At 41.3% G+C, this 22,174-nt stretch overlaps 1 protein-coding gene across 1 annotated transcript in view; it reads right to left on the bottom strand.

The window, feature by feature from the left end:
- LOC110158188 (inactive dipeptidyl peptidase 10) overlaps nucleotides 1-22,174 on the bottom strand; it is a 232,283-nt gene that overhangs the window by 68,638 nt on the left and 141,471 nt on the right. Inside the window, exons 6-7 of the mRNA XM_055150252.1 lie at nucleotides 5,936-5,988; nucleotides 3,979-4,060 (exon numbers count right to left, since the gene is read on the bottom strand). Coding sequence (XP_055006227.1) covers nucleotides 3,979-4,060; nucleotides 5,936-5,988 — 135 coding nt within the window. The remainder of the gene's footprint in view (nucleotides 1-3,978; nucleotides 4,061-5,935; nucleotides 5,989-22,174) is intronic.

Raw genomic sequence — 22,174 nt, 5'->3', positions numbered from 1 at the left:
AGATGGTTTGCAAGAACCCTGGAAGTTGTAGACGGCACACAGGCCAATCACCGAAGAACTGTGAAGCCATGAGGTCAAACTCAAGCACCTGTCTGAGTGAGTCCCTTTTGTGGTACAACACAACAGTAAACAAAGCGGTCGAGATGGATGTAGACGAAGACATACATTCTGTGTTGGCAACGATTCCTGAGATCGAGGATTTAAAGCCGGAGCAAAGAGAATGTTTGGTGAATTTCATCAATGGGAAAGACGTTATTCCCCTTCTTCCTACAGGATTTGGCGCATTACGTACGTCACGACCAAATAGCAGCGATTCATTAAATAAAAAAAAGTACCTGCCTACCATCGAGCAAACGAATCCTAATGCTGCAAGGTCAGACAGTTTTCACAAAGTGAAACCATCTGATGAATCAAGTGTGCAGTGCCTGGTAAGCTGATTTAAACTTTGGCTCCAACAACAGCGTGTAGGATGACAGAGCCACCTGCAGTTTGGCTACCAGGTGTGAGAAGTTGGACTAAACAACTAAAACGTGCACCCAAGTTACTAAACATCAAACCCACCAAGAACAACTGAAAGGTCCTAAATTACGCAAAATGTACTCTATTTTTTGTATATTTTTTTTTACTCTTTTAGCCATGTTAGAATGTTGTTACCTCATCACAAACATAATCAGAGTTTTGTATTTCAGTTCACACATGTCTAAGTAATCCTGGATTATTAGGATGCCTTCACTTCAAAGCTCAAAATGCTCCGTCCCACCCTGTGATTTCGTGAAGAAGTAGTTCTCAAATCAACAGCTACCTTTCAATCTACCTTTCAATTTTAGTTGGGTAGAGACTGGCAACCCCAGGGCTGAAATGAACTGAACGATTCTAATGAAGGTTTATGGAGTTTAAAAACACAATAGAGCACTTTTTATCACATGAAATTACAAGGTGGAAAAGAGTGTTTTCTGTTTGTGAGAAGAACTCGGCTAAATATGCATGGTTTGTGTGTTAAACTGTGTGGATGAAACAAAACAAAACTCTTGGTATGTTTGTAATGAAGAAACAACATTATAACAGATCAGAAAATAACGTTGTTTTTTTTATTGTGCAAGACTGCAATGTCAAACCACTGCAAGAGGGAAATGGGAACACGAAGGTCATAGGCACAGTGAGCAACAAGTCCCATCACTGGCTCAGGGAGACTATCAAACTATCGAGATGTGGAAAAGCACCCACCAGACTGTGAATCGGGATGATGGGGCACACCACACTCTCTCACACCTAGGATACAGTTCTGAAGAAGTCGAACTCCAGATGGCGCTGCAGTCCTACTACTCCAAGTAAATCAGCTGACCAGACACAAATAAAGGTCCCTACATAATTTAAAGTGTATTTTGAATAAATATGTATTAATAATAGGGATGTAACGATACCCAGATTTCACAGTACATTATTTTCACAATATACATCTCACGGTACGATATTTATTGCGATACTTTGTGGATGCTAACAGTGCTTAGAACGGTTATTTCTTCATGTAGCTTGCACCAAAACGGAGCAAAGGATCATGGTCGATGTAGTTCCCTCTGTTTTTTTAGCTATTGCTGCACCGTAACAATGAATTTAAGAAAAGAAACTGGTAATTCGATGTATTGTGATGGCCCACGATATTATTGTGAGACTTTTGAAGATACAATATCATGATATTTTGGTTATTGTTACACTCCTAATAACATAAATATGTATTATTTTTAGTTGCACTGGGCAATATGGTGATAAAAATCTAACTGAATATAAATCCATGTGACTTTTGGTGATATAGTCATTGTAATTCAGTGTTTTCTGATTAACTTGACTTGACTTCTGATTAACTCTGAGTGAGTGACAGGTGGAATTACCCAATCATAGTAAAGTGTGAAGTTTTCAGAGAAGAGTATGTTAGCTATTACTTATAGGCGATAAATGGATACTAGGGATGTAACGACATCCAGCCCTCTTGATATGATATTATCACTATATCCATCTCACAGTATGATATTTATTATTGTTCGTGGAGGCAAAAAAAAAGAATGAGAAGAATGAGTGAGAACGCTACTTTTCTCTCATTATAATCCAAATAATTCAGATTTAGAAGTACTTCATAACAGTTATGTCAGCATGTAGATTGGACTGAAACAGCAAAGGATCATGGTCTATGTAGTTCTCACTGTTTTTTAGCCATTGCTACACCAAAACAATGCATTTAAGCAGAGACACTTGAGATTCGATATATTGTGACGTCCCACGATATTACTGTGAGACTTTTGATGATACAATATCACATATTTCAATTATTGTTACATCCCTAATAGATACTAAAGAACTGTAATAAAATCAAAATTGTGATCTGGTTCCAAGTAAATAAAAAAGTGATATAAAAACTTAACTACTAACTAACTTAAATTAATTAACTTAACTAAACTAACTAAATTAACTTAAAGGTTGTATAGAGGATTTTCCAAGGAACGAGAAATCCAGCGACTGTTTGTCCTTTTTCAAATGTTGCGCATGCGTGAAACCACCCCCCCTCCCCTACAGCTCCTACGTAGAAATGCCTTCTCCCGCCTCCTCTTTACGCCAGAAACAGGTTTGTTTACAGCCGGTGCTGCACATGACTTGTAAACAACTAACTACAGTGTTGGTTAGGCAAGACGGAGAAGTGAGGAGCGGGGGAGCGGGTGAGTGCGGACGAGAAGTGAGGAGTGCGGAGATTCCGTGCGGGAGATGAAGCTAGCTTGAACTAACACGCAGCAGCAAGCGGACTCTTTCTTTGCCTTGAAAATTACGTTTTCAGACATAGGATATCGCTTTCGTGTCCTGAAAAACGTTTGACTAGCTCTTGGAAATAAAGTACGTTTTCATAATAAGCAGAAGTGACCTGTCCAGGAGTAATTTGGCGACCAGTGCGTCAGTCTTTAGACCCTGCGTCTGCTTCAGTCGCGCCATCGCTGGAATGAATCTTCTAGAATCACCTTAGTTTGGTTTCGCTGCTTTTCCCCTTGTCGTCTTCTTTCAGCGACCTCAAAAACGGACTTTCTTTTGCAGCGAACTGCTCCTGGATTCTTGTCGCCATTGCAACAAACTTTGTGCGAACTGCGAGGAAGATATAGGTCAAAAAAAGCCGCTAAGAACTGTTGTGTTGGTGGAGTAAACAGCGTCTGTGCGGCTTGCGTCTGTGGACTGCGTGACAGGCGTACGTAAACCACGTACCGGCAGCACGCAGGCAAGTCAGTTACGCTAGAAACATAGGGAGATTGATTGACAGCCTGTCAGCTAACAGATAACGAGGCAGTGTCGTTATCTATTGGCAAATGTTTAGCCCCACCACGTCCAGAGTTGATGAATTTTTATTCTCTTTTTTTTGGTCATCATAATTACAAGGCTACTGCACCTCTATAATGCTATCATTGACAATTTGAAACAAAAAAAAATCCTCCATACAACCTTTAACTACTAATAACTACTACTAAAATGTGTATATTATTTCAGCTGTACACAGATTTGTACAGAAAAACTCATGACGTCGTTTGAATCATTTGAAACAGTACTTTTGATCTACTCTTTGATTTTCTGAAAGTACATTATTATATTGTCTGGTAAATTTCTAATATAAAATTTGCACATTCTTGTCAAGTGAAGACAATTTAACATAATTGGAATCATCTGAAACAGTACTTTTGCTTCTTTTATTGTCTGTCTGAAGATGTCAATACTTATTTGAAAATGAGCTGTAATTTTCTGTGTACTTGACTTCATTACATACTACTTTTGTTTCTAAAGTAACAATATTTTAGTACGATTGAAGCTACTCTGACCATGGGCAATGTTTGTTCTGCTCCACCTACTCACAGATTCACAATGACAAACATTGTAAATACACAGGAAAAAAGCAAAGATACAAACTAAATATGATTTTGATGGTAGTTAAAAGTATACATGAAAAGTACTGACCAGCTGTTGTCCTTGTACTCCCCAGGCCGCGTACTGCAGCACAGAGTTCCCGACCTCCGGAGGGTCCAGTGCCCAAACCTCCCTGAAAACAACGAACCAGAAACATGTGGATGAAACTAAACACAACTAAAGGTGTGTTTTTGAGAAAGAGATTAGAGAAACAAACATTATAAAAGCCAAGTAGACAATTTTGAATAATAATAATATTTTTACTTAGACTTAGACAAACTTTATTGATCAACAAGGGAAATTACTTAGACACAGTAGCTCAAACATCACAATATAACAAAGAATAAGAAAAACTAAAAATGGTTAAAATAAATTCTAAATAAGTAGCAAAAAAAATAGCAAGAGACTGGGTTCAAATAAGCCATAATTATAGAAATGTATACTGTCCTACAAAGCCACATAACACTATAACATCATGTTTGGTCAAAAATGAGTTCTTTTGTTTGTACTTGAGATCTCCTTTATCATGTGAATAAATATCGTGAAAAATGCTGAGCTCAAAATTGACCTTTAACCCTTATTTAGCAGTTCCTGTACTCTGTCTTTGTATCATATGTAGTGACGGGCAAATGAGATGGAGCTCCGGAGCACGTCTCGTTCTTTCTGAAACAAATTGCTCCGACGCGCTGCCTCGGAGCTCGTCTCGCAGCAGCCGCTCACGTGACCGAAGTGTCCAAGTGTGGGTCCCTCCCCCTACTGCTTCGCTCTGCGTGTCAGTCGCTTCAATGTATCAAACCATTTCATTGGCTCAGCGAATGTTCCGCTCTGTGATTGGTTCAGAGTGCTTCAGAGTGTTCAGCGCACTTCCGTGGTTTGACAAGCACTAAACTGCTACAGTATAAAAGATGCTCCAATATTTCTTTAAAAAATGTTGGGTGGTGAGGAGTGTTGTGTGACGTTAGTGGTGATTTTGGTGACTTTTGGCGACTTTTGGCATTTGTTTCATTTTTGATGGCATCTACAAGTGGAAAAAAGTGATCCATGTTTTGGGATCACTTTCATCTAATTCCACCTAACAAGGTACACCTACTTTCTTATTTACATCATACTATTTATGTTGCTCTTTACATATTATTTTAAATCATTATTATTGTTGTTGTTAGGTACGGTGTCGCTCTGCACACAAGTATTGTGTTACACTAACAATACTTCATCGGTGCTGAGACACCTGCGTGACAATGGTTAAATTTGTCCACTAGAGGTCAGTGTTTCTCCGAGGCCTCAGACATGTCGAACCATCTGAGACAATATTGCGACTGAGGTGTCAATGCTTCACGAGGCTCCATTCACCCATCACTAATCATATGCCAAAAATAAAGAGTCGTTCAAAGTCAAAAGGCAGTAACAGTGTACGTTTTGTTTGTGATTTAGTTCATAAATATATTTTATTTTAAAATCCAACCTCTCGTCTCCTTTTTGTTGTGGCCTTTTGTACTCAAGTCACTTGTCTGTCAAACTGTTTCACTGTGTAAGTGTCGCCGCATGATCCTGATCAGCAATAAACAGGAAATCCAAAGCTCTTCTATATTATTTCAAACAAACCCCATGATGACTCGACCTTGGTGAGGTGTTTTTCTTATAATGGACGGAAGTCTGGAGAAAATAAGTAAATAATGATCATGTCAGTTACAGTTTCTGCCTTTTGCCTTTGCACGACTCCTTATTTTTGGCTCATGATACAAAGACAGAGTACAGGAACTGACAAATAAGGGTCAAAGGTCAATTCTGAGCTCAGTACATACAAATATTTCTTCATCATAGCAACTAGTGTCAAATTTTTTAAGCCCTACCCATTATACTATTATACACTACACTTATTAACCTTTGAAGTCATTTTTCTCAGTTTCACACTCTGGCGAGTTAAAACCTTTTGCCTTTGTAGGGCAGTATATCTAGAAGAAAAAGAAAAAAAAACAAAACTGAAATATAGTCATATAAATACACTGACCTTGTGTGGATGTTGTAGATACTGTAGGATGCCATGTAGGAGTGCCGATAAACCTAAAACAAAACACAAAGACAAAATTGAGAAATGAGGTGACGTTAACACACAAACTAGTCTTATGTGGATTTTTGGACAATCAAAATCTGTGTATCATTTGTTCATTATTTATCTCCAAAATAAAAAATAAAAAAATTTAAAAAATTTAAATGACTAATGGAAAAAAGAGATATCGTCCATTTCCTGTTTCAGTGTTAAACTGCGATGCCGGACTTTTACACTGCATACGGACTAAACCAGGACTGAACTAGGACTAAAACAGGAATAAACCAGGACTGAACCAGGACTGAACCAGGAGGACTGAACCAGGACTAGACCAGGACTGAACTAGGACTAAAACAGGACTGAACCAGGACTGAACTAGGACTAAACCAGCACTAAACCTGGACTAAACTAGGACTGAGTGACAGGACAGGCCCATAGGTGCGCTCGCATAAACGAGTGGGTGACTCGTCCTGGTTTAGTCCTGGTTTAGTCCTGGTTCAGTCCTGGTTCAGTCCATATGCGGTGCAAAAGTCTGGCATCGCAGTTTAAGACATGGAAGCGGGTAACGGTAGCGGTTATCTGTTTTTTCCATTATTCATTTAAACACAAAATCAAAAACTGAAAAAAAAAAAAAATCATCATCTGTTTTTTTGATTTTGGTTTTGGAGATTTTTATTTTTTCTTATTTTTCATTTATTTTGAAAAACAAACGAACAAATGATACAGGGATTAATCAAAACACCTTTACTTTATTCATTCACAAACATGTTAAACCACTTTATAACTAGAACTGCTCTAAGGCAAACTGAAGCCACGCCTGCTGACACACTTGTTTTTTAATGTGTGCCTTATGTCACTATGGTAACTTCTAAAGATTTTACCATACACATTCATATAGAACACCCCCACGTAGTGTCATTTCAGAGTATCCATAATAGGTTTATTGTGAATGGGATTTGAATAGGACAGACTATTATAAGTCTGTCAGAAGATAAATATTGGAGACAGTGAGAATTTAGCGGTTTGACACAACGACGGAGAGAAAGAAAGAAAGACAGAAAGAAAGAGGGAAAGAAAGAGAAAGAGAGACAGAGGGCATGCTGGTTGTTTGCCATGATAGCATCTCAGCTCATTTGCATTGTTGACAGTTTAATTCCATGTGAAAAAGCCATCATCACCACATCAGGGCCAGAAGAAAAAGACCCCGAGAAAACTCCTCTTTCCTCCTTCTCTCAACTCTTTTCTCCTCCCTTCTTCCTCTTTTCCTTTTCTCCTCCCTCTCCTCTCACCTTCTTTTCTCTTCTCTAGCCCCTTTCCTCTCATCCTTCCCCGTCCCTCCGTCTCCCTCCTCTCTCCATCTCCTGCCCTCGTTCTCCTCCTCTCTTCTCTTCTCTTTCTCCCTCCTCTCTCTCCCTCTTTCCTCTCCTCTCCTCCAGCATCCTCTCCCTCATTCATCTCTCCTTTCCTCTCCTTCTCTCCTCCTCTCTCTTCCTCTTCCTCCTCCTCCCCTTCCTCTCTAGCATCCTCCCCCTCCACTCACCTTTTCCCTCCTCCTCCCTCTCTTCTCTCCTTCCCCTCTTGTCCTTTTCACTCATCTCTCTGCCACTCTCCTCCTCTCCTCTTTCATTTTCCCCTCTCATCCATCTCTTCCCTCTTTTCTCATACCCCGCTTCCTTCCTTCTCTCTCATCTCTCCTTCCTTCCCGCTCCTCCCGTCTTCCCTCCCTCACCTCCGCTCACTTTTCTCCCCTCCTTCTCTCCTTCCTCTCCCGTCCTTTTCCATCATCTCCCACCCCAACTTTTGTTCTTTCTCCTCCTCTCCTCCTTCATCCCCCTCTCACACACATACACACACTCTCGTCCTCTCTCCTCTGTCCTCCTTCCCTCTCCTCCCTCTCATCTCTCCTTCCTCTCCTCTCCTTTTCCGTCATCTCTCACCCCCACTCTCTCCTCCTCTCCTCTTTCATCCTCCCCTCTCATCTATCTCTTCCCTCTCTTCTCACCATCCGCCGTTCCTCCTCCTGTCTCCTCTCTCCTTCTCCCCCCTCCTCTCGTCTTCCCTCCTTCACCTCCACTCACTTTTCTCTCCTCCTCCCTCTCATCTCTCCTTCCTCTCCTCTCCTTTTCCCTCATCTCCCACCCTCCACTCTCGTCCTTCATCCCTCTCATACACACACATAAACACACTCTCCTCCTCTCCTCTCTCCTCCTTCCTGCTCCTCCTCTCCTCTCTCTCTAGCCCCTCTCTTCTTCTCCTCCCCCTCCACTCACCTTTTCCCTTCTCCCTCTCATCTCTCCTTCCTCTCTTCTCTTTTCCCCATTCCTCTACATCTTCCCTCATCTTCTCTCTTCCCTCTTTCTCCCTCCTCTCTTCGTTCACCCACTCCCCTCCCCACCAAGCACACTCTTGTCTTTTTCTCCTCTCCTCGTTCCTCCTTCCCTCTCCTCCCTCTCATCTCTCCTTCTTCTCTTGTCCTTTTCCCTCATCTCCCACCCTAAACTCTCATCCTTCATCCCCTCACACACGCATACACGCTCTCTCGTCCTCTCTCCTCTTCTCCTCTGTCCTCCTCCCTCCTTCTCTCTCCTCCTCTTCCTCTCCTGACGTGGTAATAGATCTCGGGGTGACACACAAACACATTAGCATGTTGAGCAGAGACATTCGTAGAGGAGCTGTGACAGGGAGGACATCGGGGGACGAGGGGCTGTTACTGTTTTGACAAGGTTGATGCAGATAATGACTCAGGTGCTAGAGGGATGCTCCTGTAACCAGAAGGTGGCTGGTTCAAATCCCGTTCTGACAAGTTCAGACAGTGGGCGTGTCATTGGGCAAGACGGATCAGCAACCCGCGTTACCCATGTTCAGACAGCCACATGTCGACTCCAAAGACAAAACGTTCACCTTGTGTGTTTTCAATGTTTGGAAATGCAAACAGGATAAGGATGCAACGGTTTTCCCACGATTTGATACATATCTCGATATACAGGTCACGATATCGATTTGATTTCAATACGACGGAAAAAAAAAAATCTCATGTCATTTTTTCTGCTAATGACTACAACAGGGGTGCCCAATACGTCGATCGCGATCTACCAGTCGATCGCCAAGGTCGTGTGGGTAGATCGCCGTGTCTCGTCTCGGACTCGCGTTTGGTCTTGTCTCTCACTCGAGGTCTGACACTCAACAAGTGCGATCATATTTCATTACGGCCGCTGCTGTTGGCAATAAACTTGTAGCGGGTGCAGGAGCGTGTGGGGCGTCTCAGTGCAGCCTGTGCGCTCATTTGAAACCCGCGGAGACTCTACGGCGCATCACAAACACACACGCTCCCTATGCACGGCTCGTCTGCAACAGCGTGTGCCCTCGTGTACCAGCGTGCATCACAGGGCAGGTTCAACTTCCTAAACATCCTACCTGTCCATCTGCCTCACGTCAGCACGCCGCCCCTCGCCTTTTCACACTCTCGCTCCTTCCTGCGTACAGCGAACACAAGCCCCTCCCACAGTGCGGCTGATTAGAAGAGCAAGACCAAACGTGAAGCAAAAACGAGTCTAAATTTGTGTTCCAGTGATGGCACAAAGCAGGTCTACAGCATAGAGCGGATCTACAGAACAGACCTACTGCCACATTTGGCTGAAGTTAGCTCGCATGCTGAAAAAGTGTGAGCACCCCTGGACTACAATATAATAACAGTATGATGTTGAAACAGTACAACAGTACAACAGTACAACCACTGTACAGCTTGACTTTATATGTGAAGTGTTTAGTTTATTTATACCAAGACAAGACCAAGACCTCTGAAGGCCAAGACTGAGACAAGACCAAGAGTCTTAAAGATTGAGATCGAGACAAGCCCGAGACCATAGCCCATCGAGACCATATTTGTCATTTCTTACGTTTATTTGTATTTTACTGTTATTTTAGCACATATAGATTCATGTTTTTGTTTTGTTTTTTATAAATCTACCTCCATTTGATCTGATTAATATTCATTTAAGCTTAAAATAAGACAAGCAAACTGTACTGCAACACCCCACAGTTTTAGAACCCCTCCTTTAAGAGAACTTCCACTGGCACGACACAGAAAACAAGTTCCAAGTTAATCAAGTGGTGTTTTTTTCAAGTTCATAACATTTGCAGTTACATGATCTTACTGGTTTTGCAGTGATATTGAGCAGCCTCTGCACATTTACCGAAATAAGATCACACTCGTCGAGTGTCAGACCTCAAATCCGAGACAAGACCGAGACTAAATACTCTGAATCCGAGATGAGACCAAGACTGTTAAAAAGCGAAGCTCGAGATCAAGAACAGACTCGAGTACTACGACCCTAGTAACTGTTACAATGCAAAAATAAATAAATAAATAAATCTCATGTAATTTTTTCTGCTAATGACTATAATGACTACAATATAATAACAGTCTGATGTTGAAACATACAGCACATTACAGCACAAAGACTGTACAGCTGGAGTTTATATGTGAAGAGTTTTGTTTATTTGGTTCAATAATTTACAGCTCAGCATTTTTATTCAGTGAAAATAAGAACAGTTTTCTCAGGCTATTTAATATTTTATAACATATTCAGTCATATATAAAGTGGTAGGGGAGCTACACTATAACATTTTTCTTTCTTTGATGATGATTTGATGATTTCTTTTCCTCCTGAGCCTCCCTGTGTGCACACACCTGTGTCCGCTGTCCTGCCCTCCTCCAGCAGAGATTGTACATAGCTCCTCCCACACTCCCCACAGCGCTCTCTCTCATCGTCTTTCTGGACACTAAGGTCACACTAGGACTTTAGAACCACGCTATGCTCAAGCACGATTGCGTAGGGTTCTATGGCCCACACTCTAACAGACACCCACACTTGCACATCCAGGCCACAGCCCAATGATGTCATCACATGGTGCTGTTTGTTTACATGCGCTAACAATTTTAGTGGGGAAAAAAAAATATATGTTGTGCGACAGAAATATCTATTAAATAGTGATGCCGATGTGCTTTCTTTTATGATCTGTGCTCCTCTGTGAGTTTATGGAGATAAAAACAGAGCAGAGCAGTGATGACAAACCCCGGAAGTGCAAGTTCGGGCACCAGCCAATCAGCGAAGAGCCATATATTCAGTGTTGTCGACGATTCACGAGATCGAGGATTTAAAGCCGGAACAAAGAGAATGTTTAGTGATTTTATCAAGGGGAAAGACGTTATTGCCCTTCTTCCTACGGGATTTGGGAAAAGCTTAAAATACCAGTTAGCTCCATTAGCGGCTCATTACATATGTCACAAATAAATAGCGATTGGTTAAATGATAAAAACTACCCGCCTACCATTGAGAGAACTAATTCTAATGCTACAAGGTCAGACGGTTTCTACGAAGTGAAACTGGCTGATGAATCAGGCTACCAGAGACCAAGACAAGACCGAGACCTCTGAAGGTCAAGACCAAGACGAGACCAAGAGTTTTAAAGACTGAGATCGAGACAAGACCGAGACCATAGCCCATCGAGACCATATTTGTCATTTCCTACGTTTGTATTTGTATTTTGCAGTTATTTTAGCACATATAGATTCATGTTTTTGTTATGTTTTTTTATAAATCTATCTCCATTTGACCTGATTAATGTTCATTTAAGCTTAAAATAAGCCAAGCAAACTGTACTACACTTAAACACCCCACAGTTTTAGAAGCCCTTCTTAAAGAGAACTGACACTGACACTTTACAGAACACAACTTCAAAGTGAATCAAGCGTGTTTTTTCATGTTCATAACATTGGCTTTGCAGTGATATTTAGCCTCTGCACATTTCCCGACCATAATGAAGTATGATCACAGACCTCAAGTCCGAGACAAGACCGAGACCAAATACTTTTGAGTCCGAGGTGAGCCCGAGACCGTTAAAAAGCGAGCCTCGAGACCAAGACCCAACTCGAGTACTACGACCCAAGTATCTGCTGAACATTCCACCCATAAAGATACATGCAGAACACCCCCAGTCGTCGTCACAGCAAAGTATCAAGTATTTTTGCATTTTACTTTCGCAGGGTTACACCGGGACAGCTCTAATACCATGACAAACGCCGAGCTGTTTGACCTGAGAATATACTTGGACATAAACCTGATGGATGAGCAGACCGGTGTCCAAAATCCGCGCTGACGTCCAAATAAAAAACTGGACCTGAAATTTATCTTAGGCTCGAGAACCACGACAAATATTGATTTAGAGGCCCAAGTAGCATTTTGTGATCCATTAGAGACTACAGTGGGAGACAGCTACAACTCAACGCAAAGGTCAGGGCTTAAATCCGGCGCAGCTTTTTGCACCAGGTATTTTGTAGTATGGCAACACAGTGTCCAGAACAAGCACCGACGAGAGGCTAGTTAAAAGGCACTTAGATCGAGGCTCTAATGCAGGTACTTGTGACAACTCATGGATAAAATATGTTCAAGTGCACTTCTCTGCTTCAATGGACAGACGGCGAGAAACAGTGACACGTGCGCTGGTCGGATTTAGTAATGGACAGAAATAAATGGGATGCTCTTATTTAAAGGTGCATTGTTTTCTAGTGGAGGGTCTGTGAAAAAAAAAAAAAAAAAAAAAGCTTTTCTCCATGGAGATGTTATTGCTTTGTCTGATATGCTTCACTCTATGCTATTAAACCATTTTATCTTCACTGAGGCCAGACCAGACCATGTTACAGGTCAGATCTGTTGAGAGGCCAGTTTTTCTAGGTGTTTCTGAGCAATAGAAACACATGTAATTGAGTAAATGCAATGACATATCCATAGAAACAAGCAGGTGACGGACGCTCAACCACAACAGGTACACAATGCACCGAAGTGTGGAAAAAAAGACCCTGTCCCCCCTGGTTTTAAGTCTCGTTCCATTCGATTCATCAGTTGGTTTCACTTCTGACCTCGCAGCATTAAGATTCGTTCATTTGACGGTACCGTATTTTCCGGGCTATTAGGTGCTCTGGATTATAAGACGCGCTGTCATAGAATGGTCTATTTTCAAACTTTTTTTTACAAATAAACAGCGCCGGACTTTAAATGAAACACAACAGTTAGATGGCTCAGTGGGACTTTGTTTGTGGTGTTCACGGTGACTCTGGGCTTTGTTCAGTTGTGGCGTGTAGGGAGGGTGCTGTCTGGGACCAACGGATTGTTTGGCGTGCTCGCAGTGACTCAGTTGTTCAGTTGTAACTCAGAAAGGCACATTGGACTCGCTTTTTCGGTTCGTTCCTTCATTTCGTTCCTCGTCGGCGTGGAGTGATGAGTGTGGCTGTGGGTGTGTTTTGCTGTGTGGTCGCTGTCTGCTCCATGTGTGTTTGCGTGCGCTGCGGGTGGTGCGGCTTTATAGTTTACTGAAGTCATGATGGGACGCCCGAGTGGATTCATGTATGGGGCGCGCTGGCTTGCGGTCGTTTTTTGATGCGGTTAGAGACTCAAGACCGCCTCTAATAACTCGGAAACTATGGTACTTTTTAAATTAAACCGATCGGCGCTATTTGGAAGAACGTCTCTCCCTTTGATAAAATTCACCAAACATTCGCTTTGTTCTGACTTTAAATCCTCGATCTCGGGAATCGTTGCCGACACTTAATATATGACTTTTCGCTGATTGGCTGGTGCCCGAACTCACACTTCCCAGGTTCTTGCAAACTGTCTAGTGTATTCCGATTCCTGACCTAATTGCTCGGGTAGGCAAACTACGGCCCGGGAGCCATATAATCTTTTTAAAGAGTTCGCCCCTCCAAACTTGAATAATAGTAATAATAATAATTTTCAGTGATTTAAAAGTCATTTCAATTAATAGTAAACATCGTGGGACTTGAAAGACAGATATTTTGTTGTAATGATTATGACATATGGATATTTTCAATAACATGGGATCTGTTTTTTACATATCCCATGTTATTTTTTCTGTTCTGAGGTGGATTACAAAAAAAAAACTCCATCCATCTGCTCCTGGTCCGGCCCTTCCGTCAAATTTTAGAACCCTTTATGGCCCTTGAGTGAAAAAGTTTGCCCACCCCTGTAGTAGGTGGTGCCAGCCTGGCTACCATGAGCTGGAGCTGGCCCTCGGACCTCAAATCACGCGCGGGAGTGTAAATTTGGAAAAGGTCCGAGACGTGTTGTGTGGCAGGTCTATTCAAAGCTTTAAAAACAAACAATAAAATCTTAAAATCAATTTTAAAATGAGTAGGAAGCCAGTGTAAAGATGCAAGGATTGGGGTTATGTGCTCTCTTCTTTTGGCTCCTGTTAAAAGTCGTGCCGTAGACAAACTGTAGTTGGTAAAGTGCGTTTTGGAAGATGCCGGAATAAAGTGCGTTACAGTAGTCCAGACGTGATGAAATAAAAGCGTGCACGACTTGTTCAAAAAGTTTAAAAGATAAAAAAAGGTTTGCGCAAATGATAAAAGCTTGATTTTAAAACGCGACTGATCTGTTTGTCAAATTTTAAATCAGTGTCTGAAGTGATGCCAAGGTTAGTGACTGTGGGGCGAGCAGTCCGCATGTTCCCAAACGTCTTCTGGTAAGTGTGAATAGAGCCGATTCTTCAAAATGGCCCTCTGACCTGACCAGCCCAGCCCCTGTGTCCTGGCGTGACCCTGGCCCTCTCCGTACCACAGAGAGTAGCATGAGCATTTGCAGACCTGTACACACCTGGAGGAGGGATCAGCCCCGGGCAGAGCTCAGTCCCCTCCGCTGTGTTAGACGTCTACACAAAAGGATTTATTTGAACCTGCTCCTCGGGCCGCTCACAGCAGGGAGGCCGAGTGTCTATGGCTCATGTTCAGTACACACAAGAAGTCAGGAGGAATGCAAACAGTGAAGCAAAACAATAAAAAACATTCAAAATAGACTCAAATAAACTGATGGTTCAGGTGGTAGAGCATTTGCCATGTAACAGGAAGGTCAACAGTTTGAATCTAGCTCATTTCTCCATGGCCAATATAATAAAACCACACAACTGCCTTGAAAATGTATGTAATTTTATTTAATTGTTACCATATTTCTTGGACTATAAGGCGCACTTTTTTCACGGTTGGGTGGTCCTGTGACTTATACTCCAGTGTGACTTATATATAAACATTTTCACTGTGACGGCTGCGAGAGGGCGCTCTAGGCTTGTGTGCCAGTATCTGCGACTCCTATTAATCCTGTACCACTGGCACTTGGCTCTACTGCGCATGTCTCCTGCAGAATGAGCCTCTGTCCTGTCTGTATCATGTCAGTTGATCACACCATTACTTCCGTACCACTGAAAATGTAAAATTTAAGCAAACGTATAAAGACAACTGAGAAGACTGAACACAAATGCCCCCAAAAAGAAAATCAAGCAGTGGAAAGAAAGTTTGGAGGGACATGCAACTTTCTTACAAGCGACAAAACCTGCACTTCAGTCACAACCAAAACCATTCTGTCAGGATTCAGAAAGGCCAGAATAATTCTAACTGGAACTGATGCTGAGTCTGATGACAGCTACACAGAAGAGGAAGCGGCGCTCTATTTACCTCTGGAGGTCACGGAGTTGCTCAGAAGTGACACCGAGGATGAAGAATTGAAAGGATTTAGTGATCTGGAGTGAGATGGAGAGTTTGGTAAACTTGTTCTGTTCTGTTGTTTATGTTATATTTATCTGAAGAACTGTTCATATGTGACGTTAACAGTCTGTTGTTCTCTGTTCTATTGTTATTACTAGAACTTGCCTTTGATGAAATGTCGGTTCCTGGTCTCTGATTTTATAAAATAAATTTCACCAAAAAAGTGCAACTTATACTCCGGAGCGACTTATTGTCCAAAAATACGGTAATTGTTTTGTTCACTCACACAGTCCCAAACAAAGATAAATTAATGGATTGTGTTTTTTGATTAATTCTGAGCAAACTAACCTAAATTGGAAATACAGTGACTGAGTGGTTATTTTCATCTCATAGCAATAAGGTCACTGGTTTGACTCCCAGATGGTTTTCACTGCAAAAACATGCACAATATGTAAAATCATCCAGCTAAAATAATCCTGAACAAGACCCAGTAGCATCGAAGGATGGATAAATTGTAGAGGACAAATTACACCTACAGAGATAAAACTAAATTTTACCTTAACTAGAGATAGGCCAGTATTTGCACTTTTTAGAGGCTGATGTTGTCTTGAATGACCCGCTGCTTAAAGAATACACATACATCTTTATTTGAGTTACTTCAGTGCAAAGACATAACAGCTCAGAACATAATGGATGGACTAATAATAAAGGGTTACGCATGTGAATGAAACAAAACACAACTCCAGGTATGTTTTTGTGGAGGCAACAACATTAAAACTTGGCTTAAAGCTCAATATAAGACCTTTAATATAACATAATTAATCACCAAAACACCTAAAAGACTTTACACCGCAGTTTAAATGAGATCTACCATCTGTATTCATTTGTACACTGACAAACTACAACAGTAGTTTCAGGAATAAACACGACTCTTTACAAATCGACAACAAAATCAGGAACTGGCACAAGACTAAAACTGGCCCCAAAAGTTGCTGACAGTGTTCCCCCAAATCTCCCTGACACAGACGTATGGGGGTCTATGGACAGGAACAGTCTGTCGAGGTTTGGACGGAGGCCCACTTTACTGAGATAGAGCTAATACAATGAGCTGACCGCATCAATAACACTGTGGAAAGGAGAGTAAATGAGAGAGGAGAGAGGGGGAGCGTTGGAGAGTAAAAGAGAGGGAGGGAGGAAGAGGAAGAATCATTGAAGTATGATTCATAAACGTGGTTATAATGTGTACAATCTCACAACCCACACAATAAAAACATACGATAATTGTTTCCCGTAGCCAAGGAAATGTGGCGACCTGGCTCACGCTGTGCAATTTTTTTGAAGCTTTTTGTGTTTTGAGCTGTTTTTGACATCATATCATGGGAATTTAACCAACTAAGAAGTGCGGCATGTGCAGTTCAAAGGACGCCAGTAAAGGACGGATATCCATGGAGACTGTGTAAAAGGCAATGAAGGTAGCTATGGACCTTGGAGATACAGACTTTTTACACCAAATGTGGCTTTTACATCATGTGGCAGAAGGAAAGACTTCGAGACCTCGCATTTCATCACCAACTGAAACAACACAGTGGAGGAAAAATGAGACTTAAAAGAGTTTTTCCTGTTGTGTTCACCTGGTTCCCCCTGGACACGGAGGAGGGAGACTTTTGGCTTTTCCTCTCCTCACACTGCCCTGACATGAGATCTGCTGACTCTACCTGACCAGTCGTCCTGTTAAACTGAAGTGAGACCTTTGACTGAGGCACAAAGGCCACAGAGAAGTGCAGTGGAAATGTTGCTACAGCAAAACTGGAATCCCCTTAGTATCAATAAAGTACACAACAGCTACCAGGGGTGTAGTGGGCGTGTACGCCGTCCACCTACTTCTCCTGACGTGAGATATTAAAAAAAATAACAAACATAAAATAGCTTAGAACTTAAATGTTAAACCGTAGGGATTGGCAATGGTGAAAACAACCTGCATAGGCTCATGATATCTGCACTACTGTCCTATAGTGACCTGCCAGGACTGAACCAGGACTGAACCAGGTCTAAACCAGGTCTAAACCGGGCCCTGAGGTGCGCCTGTGTAGACCGTCAGGTGACCACAGGAGATCGCACTTTCCAGACATCCGACTCCAAGTGCTTGGGTTCTCTCTCGCTCTCAAGTCCAAGATTAGTCCTGGTTTAGTCTTGATTTAGTCCTGGTTTAGACTGGGTTTAGTTCTGGTTTAGTTCTGGTTTAGACCTGATTTAGTCCTAGTTTAGTCTTGATTTAGACCTGGTTTAGTCCAGGTTTAAACCTGGTTTAATCCTGGTTTAGACCTGGTTCAGTTCTAGTTCAGTTCTGGTTAAGTCCTGGTTTAGACCCGGTGTAATCTTGGGTTAGACCTAGTTTAGTCCTGGTTTAAACCTGGTTCAATTCTGGTTCAGTTTTGGTTAAGACCTGGTTTAATCCGGGTTTAGTCCTCCTTTAGTCCTGGTTAAGTCCTGGTTTAGTTCTGGTTTAGTCCTGGTTTAATACTTAATCAATATACACAAATAATTAAATAACATATACAAATAATTATCTAAAAAAAAAAGAAAAAAGGTTACTCTATCGCTAGAGAATGTTATAAAATGGATAGACGAGAGACTCAGTTGGCTTAAATTTAATAAAGTAATATTTTATTATGAGACTTGATACTAGTATATGACTCAAATTTTGACACAAACAAAAATATATACAGCAGCTGTCACTTCCTGATCAATCGTTATAATGTGGATTTTTTGGCAAAATGGGGTAAAATAGACATGAGATTTTCTACAACTGACAATAATACAAAACATGTCAACAAAGTACTACATCCTGTCAACAAATACATCTCCTCACTTGCTGTCATTAGAGAAGATCTGTTGTACTTTTGTCTGATATATTATACAGTACTACTATATATATTTTGGACATTTGAAATCACCGTTTTGCTCTAAATCGACTCCCTCCCTCCTTCTCTTGCTCCTCTTCCTCAGAACTGAGTCTATAGGTGCTCCGTATGACACAGGCACATTTTGGAGATGTGCTGCTGAAAAGTCCAAAGGGAGACTGGGGCTCTCATCAGTATTCCTTCTGTGATTCCTCTGTCTGTCTCGGAGCCTCTGGGAAATGCTGAAATAACTGTAAAAACTTGTGTCTGGGAGGAAAAGTTGGGTTTGTCGTTAACTTTAATTTGAGGTCGTACCGCAGAGTGCATAATGTGCTGAACTGAGATCAGGCCAGGCTACATTTCCATCCATGAGAAGATGACACATATAAAAATATAATCATTAAATCACAAGCTGTACCAACATTTTCATGAGGGATGCATCCATATGAAACTGGTATCTGAATATATCTCTCTCTTACAAACCCTCTGACATCTTAGTTGCGTTTCCATCACCTTATATTTAATGTTTTCAAGTACAACTGCAGTCGAAAGAAATGATTGATCGACTAAAAACATGCTCTACCAAGCACTAGGAAATAATGTATTTAACCAGATTCAACTTGTGAATCATGAGTTTAATCTGCCTTTTTACATATAAATACCAAAAATACCACAACAAACAAACAAAAAGTACAAAACTTACAAACTTAGTCTCATTTTATTCTCACATACAGTAAATAGTAACTAAATGAGGAATTTCATACATGTTAGAATGAGGGATGGGAGATTGTTGGGAGAATTAACAATCGATTTTTGATTAATCATTAACATGTTTTATATTAAATTGATCATCATTACTATTATTACTATTACTAACCTGCATAAATAAACTCAACTTTACAACATATAACCCATAACCACTATAGAGCCACATCAGCTTGTTTGAGATTATAATGTGATTAATACAGCTTTGTTTACGTTTTACAGAAAGGAATCTTAAAGCTCGCTCCTTGTGTCCTGACATGGCCAGCAGCTAAAGGACACGACTCAGTGGAATATAAATGTTATTTCTGTGATAGAGGGGTACTGCGTATACATGCACCATGATGAAACTAGGATACTCCAAATACTCGATCATACACTGATGTGCATGTAAACACACTCATTGAGTGGTACAGTGATCCCCAAGGAGGTGCCAGAGCCCAAACATGTTTGTACTGTCAAACGCAGCCACGTCTCCTCTGCACACAACAACCTACATTTGGTTTGTCGATTAAAAATGAACATGGTCGACAAAATTGTTAATGATCAAAATCAAAAAGTGCGCTAGGAGTCGTAAGTCAGTGGGGAAATAATAAAAACTGAGGTGTGGTTGTATTTGTTGATTAGCTGTAACATAACATAACGCTACAATGACATGGAGATGAAGAAAACTGGGCCTGGGAAGTTGTAATCGCATCTTTCCAAACGTCTTCTGGGTTTGTGACGTAAGCGTGATTAGACCCTATATCCCCTCCTTTTCTTGGGAGCTTCACCTGCTCTATCCCAATATACTGAGGGCAGGAGGTAGGATACTGCACTGCTTTAAAATGGGCATCTACAGGGTCTACACAATCCTAGGGGCCTGAATCAAGAATATGAAATGAAAGACTTCTTATAATGTTATATTTATTTTGGATGTAATGTACTTGCCCAACATATGATTGATGGACTTGGGTAATGGTTTATGTTATATGATGTACATTGTAAATTGTGTTATATACTGTGTTGTGTGGACATCTCCTATGACTCACTTTTAAACTGGCTAAGCGATCAGAAGGCAGAAGGTGTATATGTGGGAGCGGCACACAGAGAGAACCATGACCTGACGAATCGTTGTCATTCTTTAAATGGAGTTTGGGAGTAAGTGTATACAGGCTTTGTCTCACTTTCTAAAAACTCCTCTGGAAACAGCAGAGACTTGGACTCCTAACAATAGGAGGCACAGTCTATTCCTAGAAAAAAAAATGTAATCAATACAAAAGAATAAGAGCATCTCCCTGGGTAGTTGTTCACCGGGAAACTGACAAATGGCAAATAACTACAAACTACAGCAATGCATTGTGGGTTATGAGCGAGCCGGTTGCTATGGAGACATGGCCTGTGGGTGTATTTACAGTGATGGCCCTCAGATTTTAACCTTTAGCAGAGCTCTGTGTGAGAGGCTGCACTGGGACACACTGAGATTTACTGTAGCTCTGAAAACTGTGTCCAACAGCAGTAAGGGCAGAAATCTGGGGAAGTGAGTAAGTAGAAGAATTTGTGAACATGAACTTCGAATTTTTAGACACTTTCTAGCAATACCTAGATTACTTAGAGGGCTTGTATTACACTATTTTCAAATCCATTTTATAATATTGTATCTCGTCAAAAACATTAGGCTGATTTCAAGACCTGGGATTGTTAACTTGAAAACTACCTCTACATGACATCACAAGGTGGAACAGAGCATTTTGTTTTGGAGATGTAGACAGACTGACAATAAAGGATTCCTCCAACATGTGTGAATGAAGCAAAACCCAACTTCAGGAAAGTTTTCAGTGAGGTAACTACGGAAGCTGAGAGGAGTCACAACAAATGCCTCAACAAATACAAATGCGACAACACAACAAAAAGCCACAACGGAAATGACCGCAGGAGTCTATTTTAATGCAAACGCCGCAACAAATACAAACGCCACAACACAAACGCAAATGCCGCAACACATTAAAAAGCCACAATGCATCAAAAAGTCATTGTAGTTCTTCTTCTTCACTTGCCGCTTGATCGGTCAGTCGGAAAATAGAGTCCCCCGGTCACTTCCATTGTGGCTTTTTGATGTGTTGTGGCACTTGCATTTGTGTTGTGGCGTTTGTATTTGTTGCGGCGTTTGCATTAAAATAGAGTCCCGCGGCCATTTCCGTTGTGGCTTTTTTTGGTTTGTTGTGGCTTTTTTTGGTTTGTTGTGGCTTTTTTTGGTTTGTTATGACTTTTTTTGGTTTGTTGTGACTTTTTTTGGTTTGTTGTGGCTTTTTGTTGTGTTGTCGCATTTGTATTTATTGAGGCATTTGCGTTTGTTGTGACCCGTCTCGGCTTCCATATGTAACAGCATTACAGCACATCTTAAAGCACGAAAGTCCATTTCACATAGGACCTTTAAAACAAAATAATAAAATAAAAAAAAAATGTTAACAAAAGTAAACTGTGTACTGTCTGCATCTAATCTAATCAGAGCATCAATAAGTTTGTGGTTAGTGGTCTCAGAATGCATAAGGTGTTACGGCCCCAGGCCTTAGTTCTAATTTGTGTGATTTTTGCAGAGTTCTCTTGATTCCTGCTGCAGGAGCCCTGGTCCGTGATTGGTGGGGCAGGTCGACGCCCACCTCACCTGCAGCCACCTCCCTCTATTTAAGGAGATTACCAGCACCTGTTCGGGGCTGCTGGCCTTGGTGGCCAGTCTGCCATTTTGGTTTCGTGTGTGTAGTTTAGTTTAGTTCTGTTTCGTGCCTTTTTTTGATTTGGTCACTCGATTCTGTTTGTGGGTTTATGTGGTTTAATTTGGGGAACTTGTTTTTAGTTTCGTGTGTGTAATTAATTTTCCCATTTGTTTTTGTGTAAGCCTGCATGACCCCTTTTGTGGCACAAAACCTGTTGTCTGTAGTTTTGTTTCTTAGTTTAGGTTGTTTTCTGTATATTTTTAGTATTTTGTTAATTTACCTTTTACATTCC

The sequence above is a fragment of the Boleophthalmus pectinirostris genome, unplaced genomic scaffold (genome assembly GCF_026225935.1).
Source record: "Boleophthalmus pectinirostris isolate CB_2022bp ecotype Guang Dong unplaced genomic scaffold, ASM2622593v1 HiC_scaffold_1, whole genome shotgun sequence".
NCBI classification, from domain to species: domain Eukaryota; kingdom Metazoa; phylum Chordata; class Actinopteri; order Gobiiformes; family Gobiidae; genus Boleophthalmus; species Boleophthalmus pectinirostris.
Note: the sequence above shows the minus strand (reverse complement) of the source record. Positions and strands in the feature narration are given on the sequence as shown.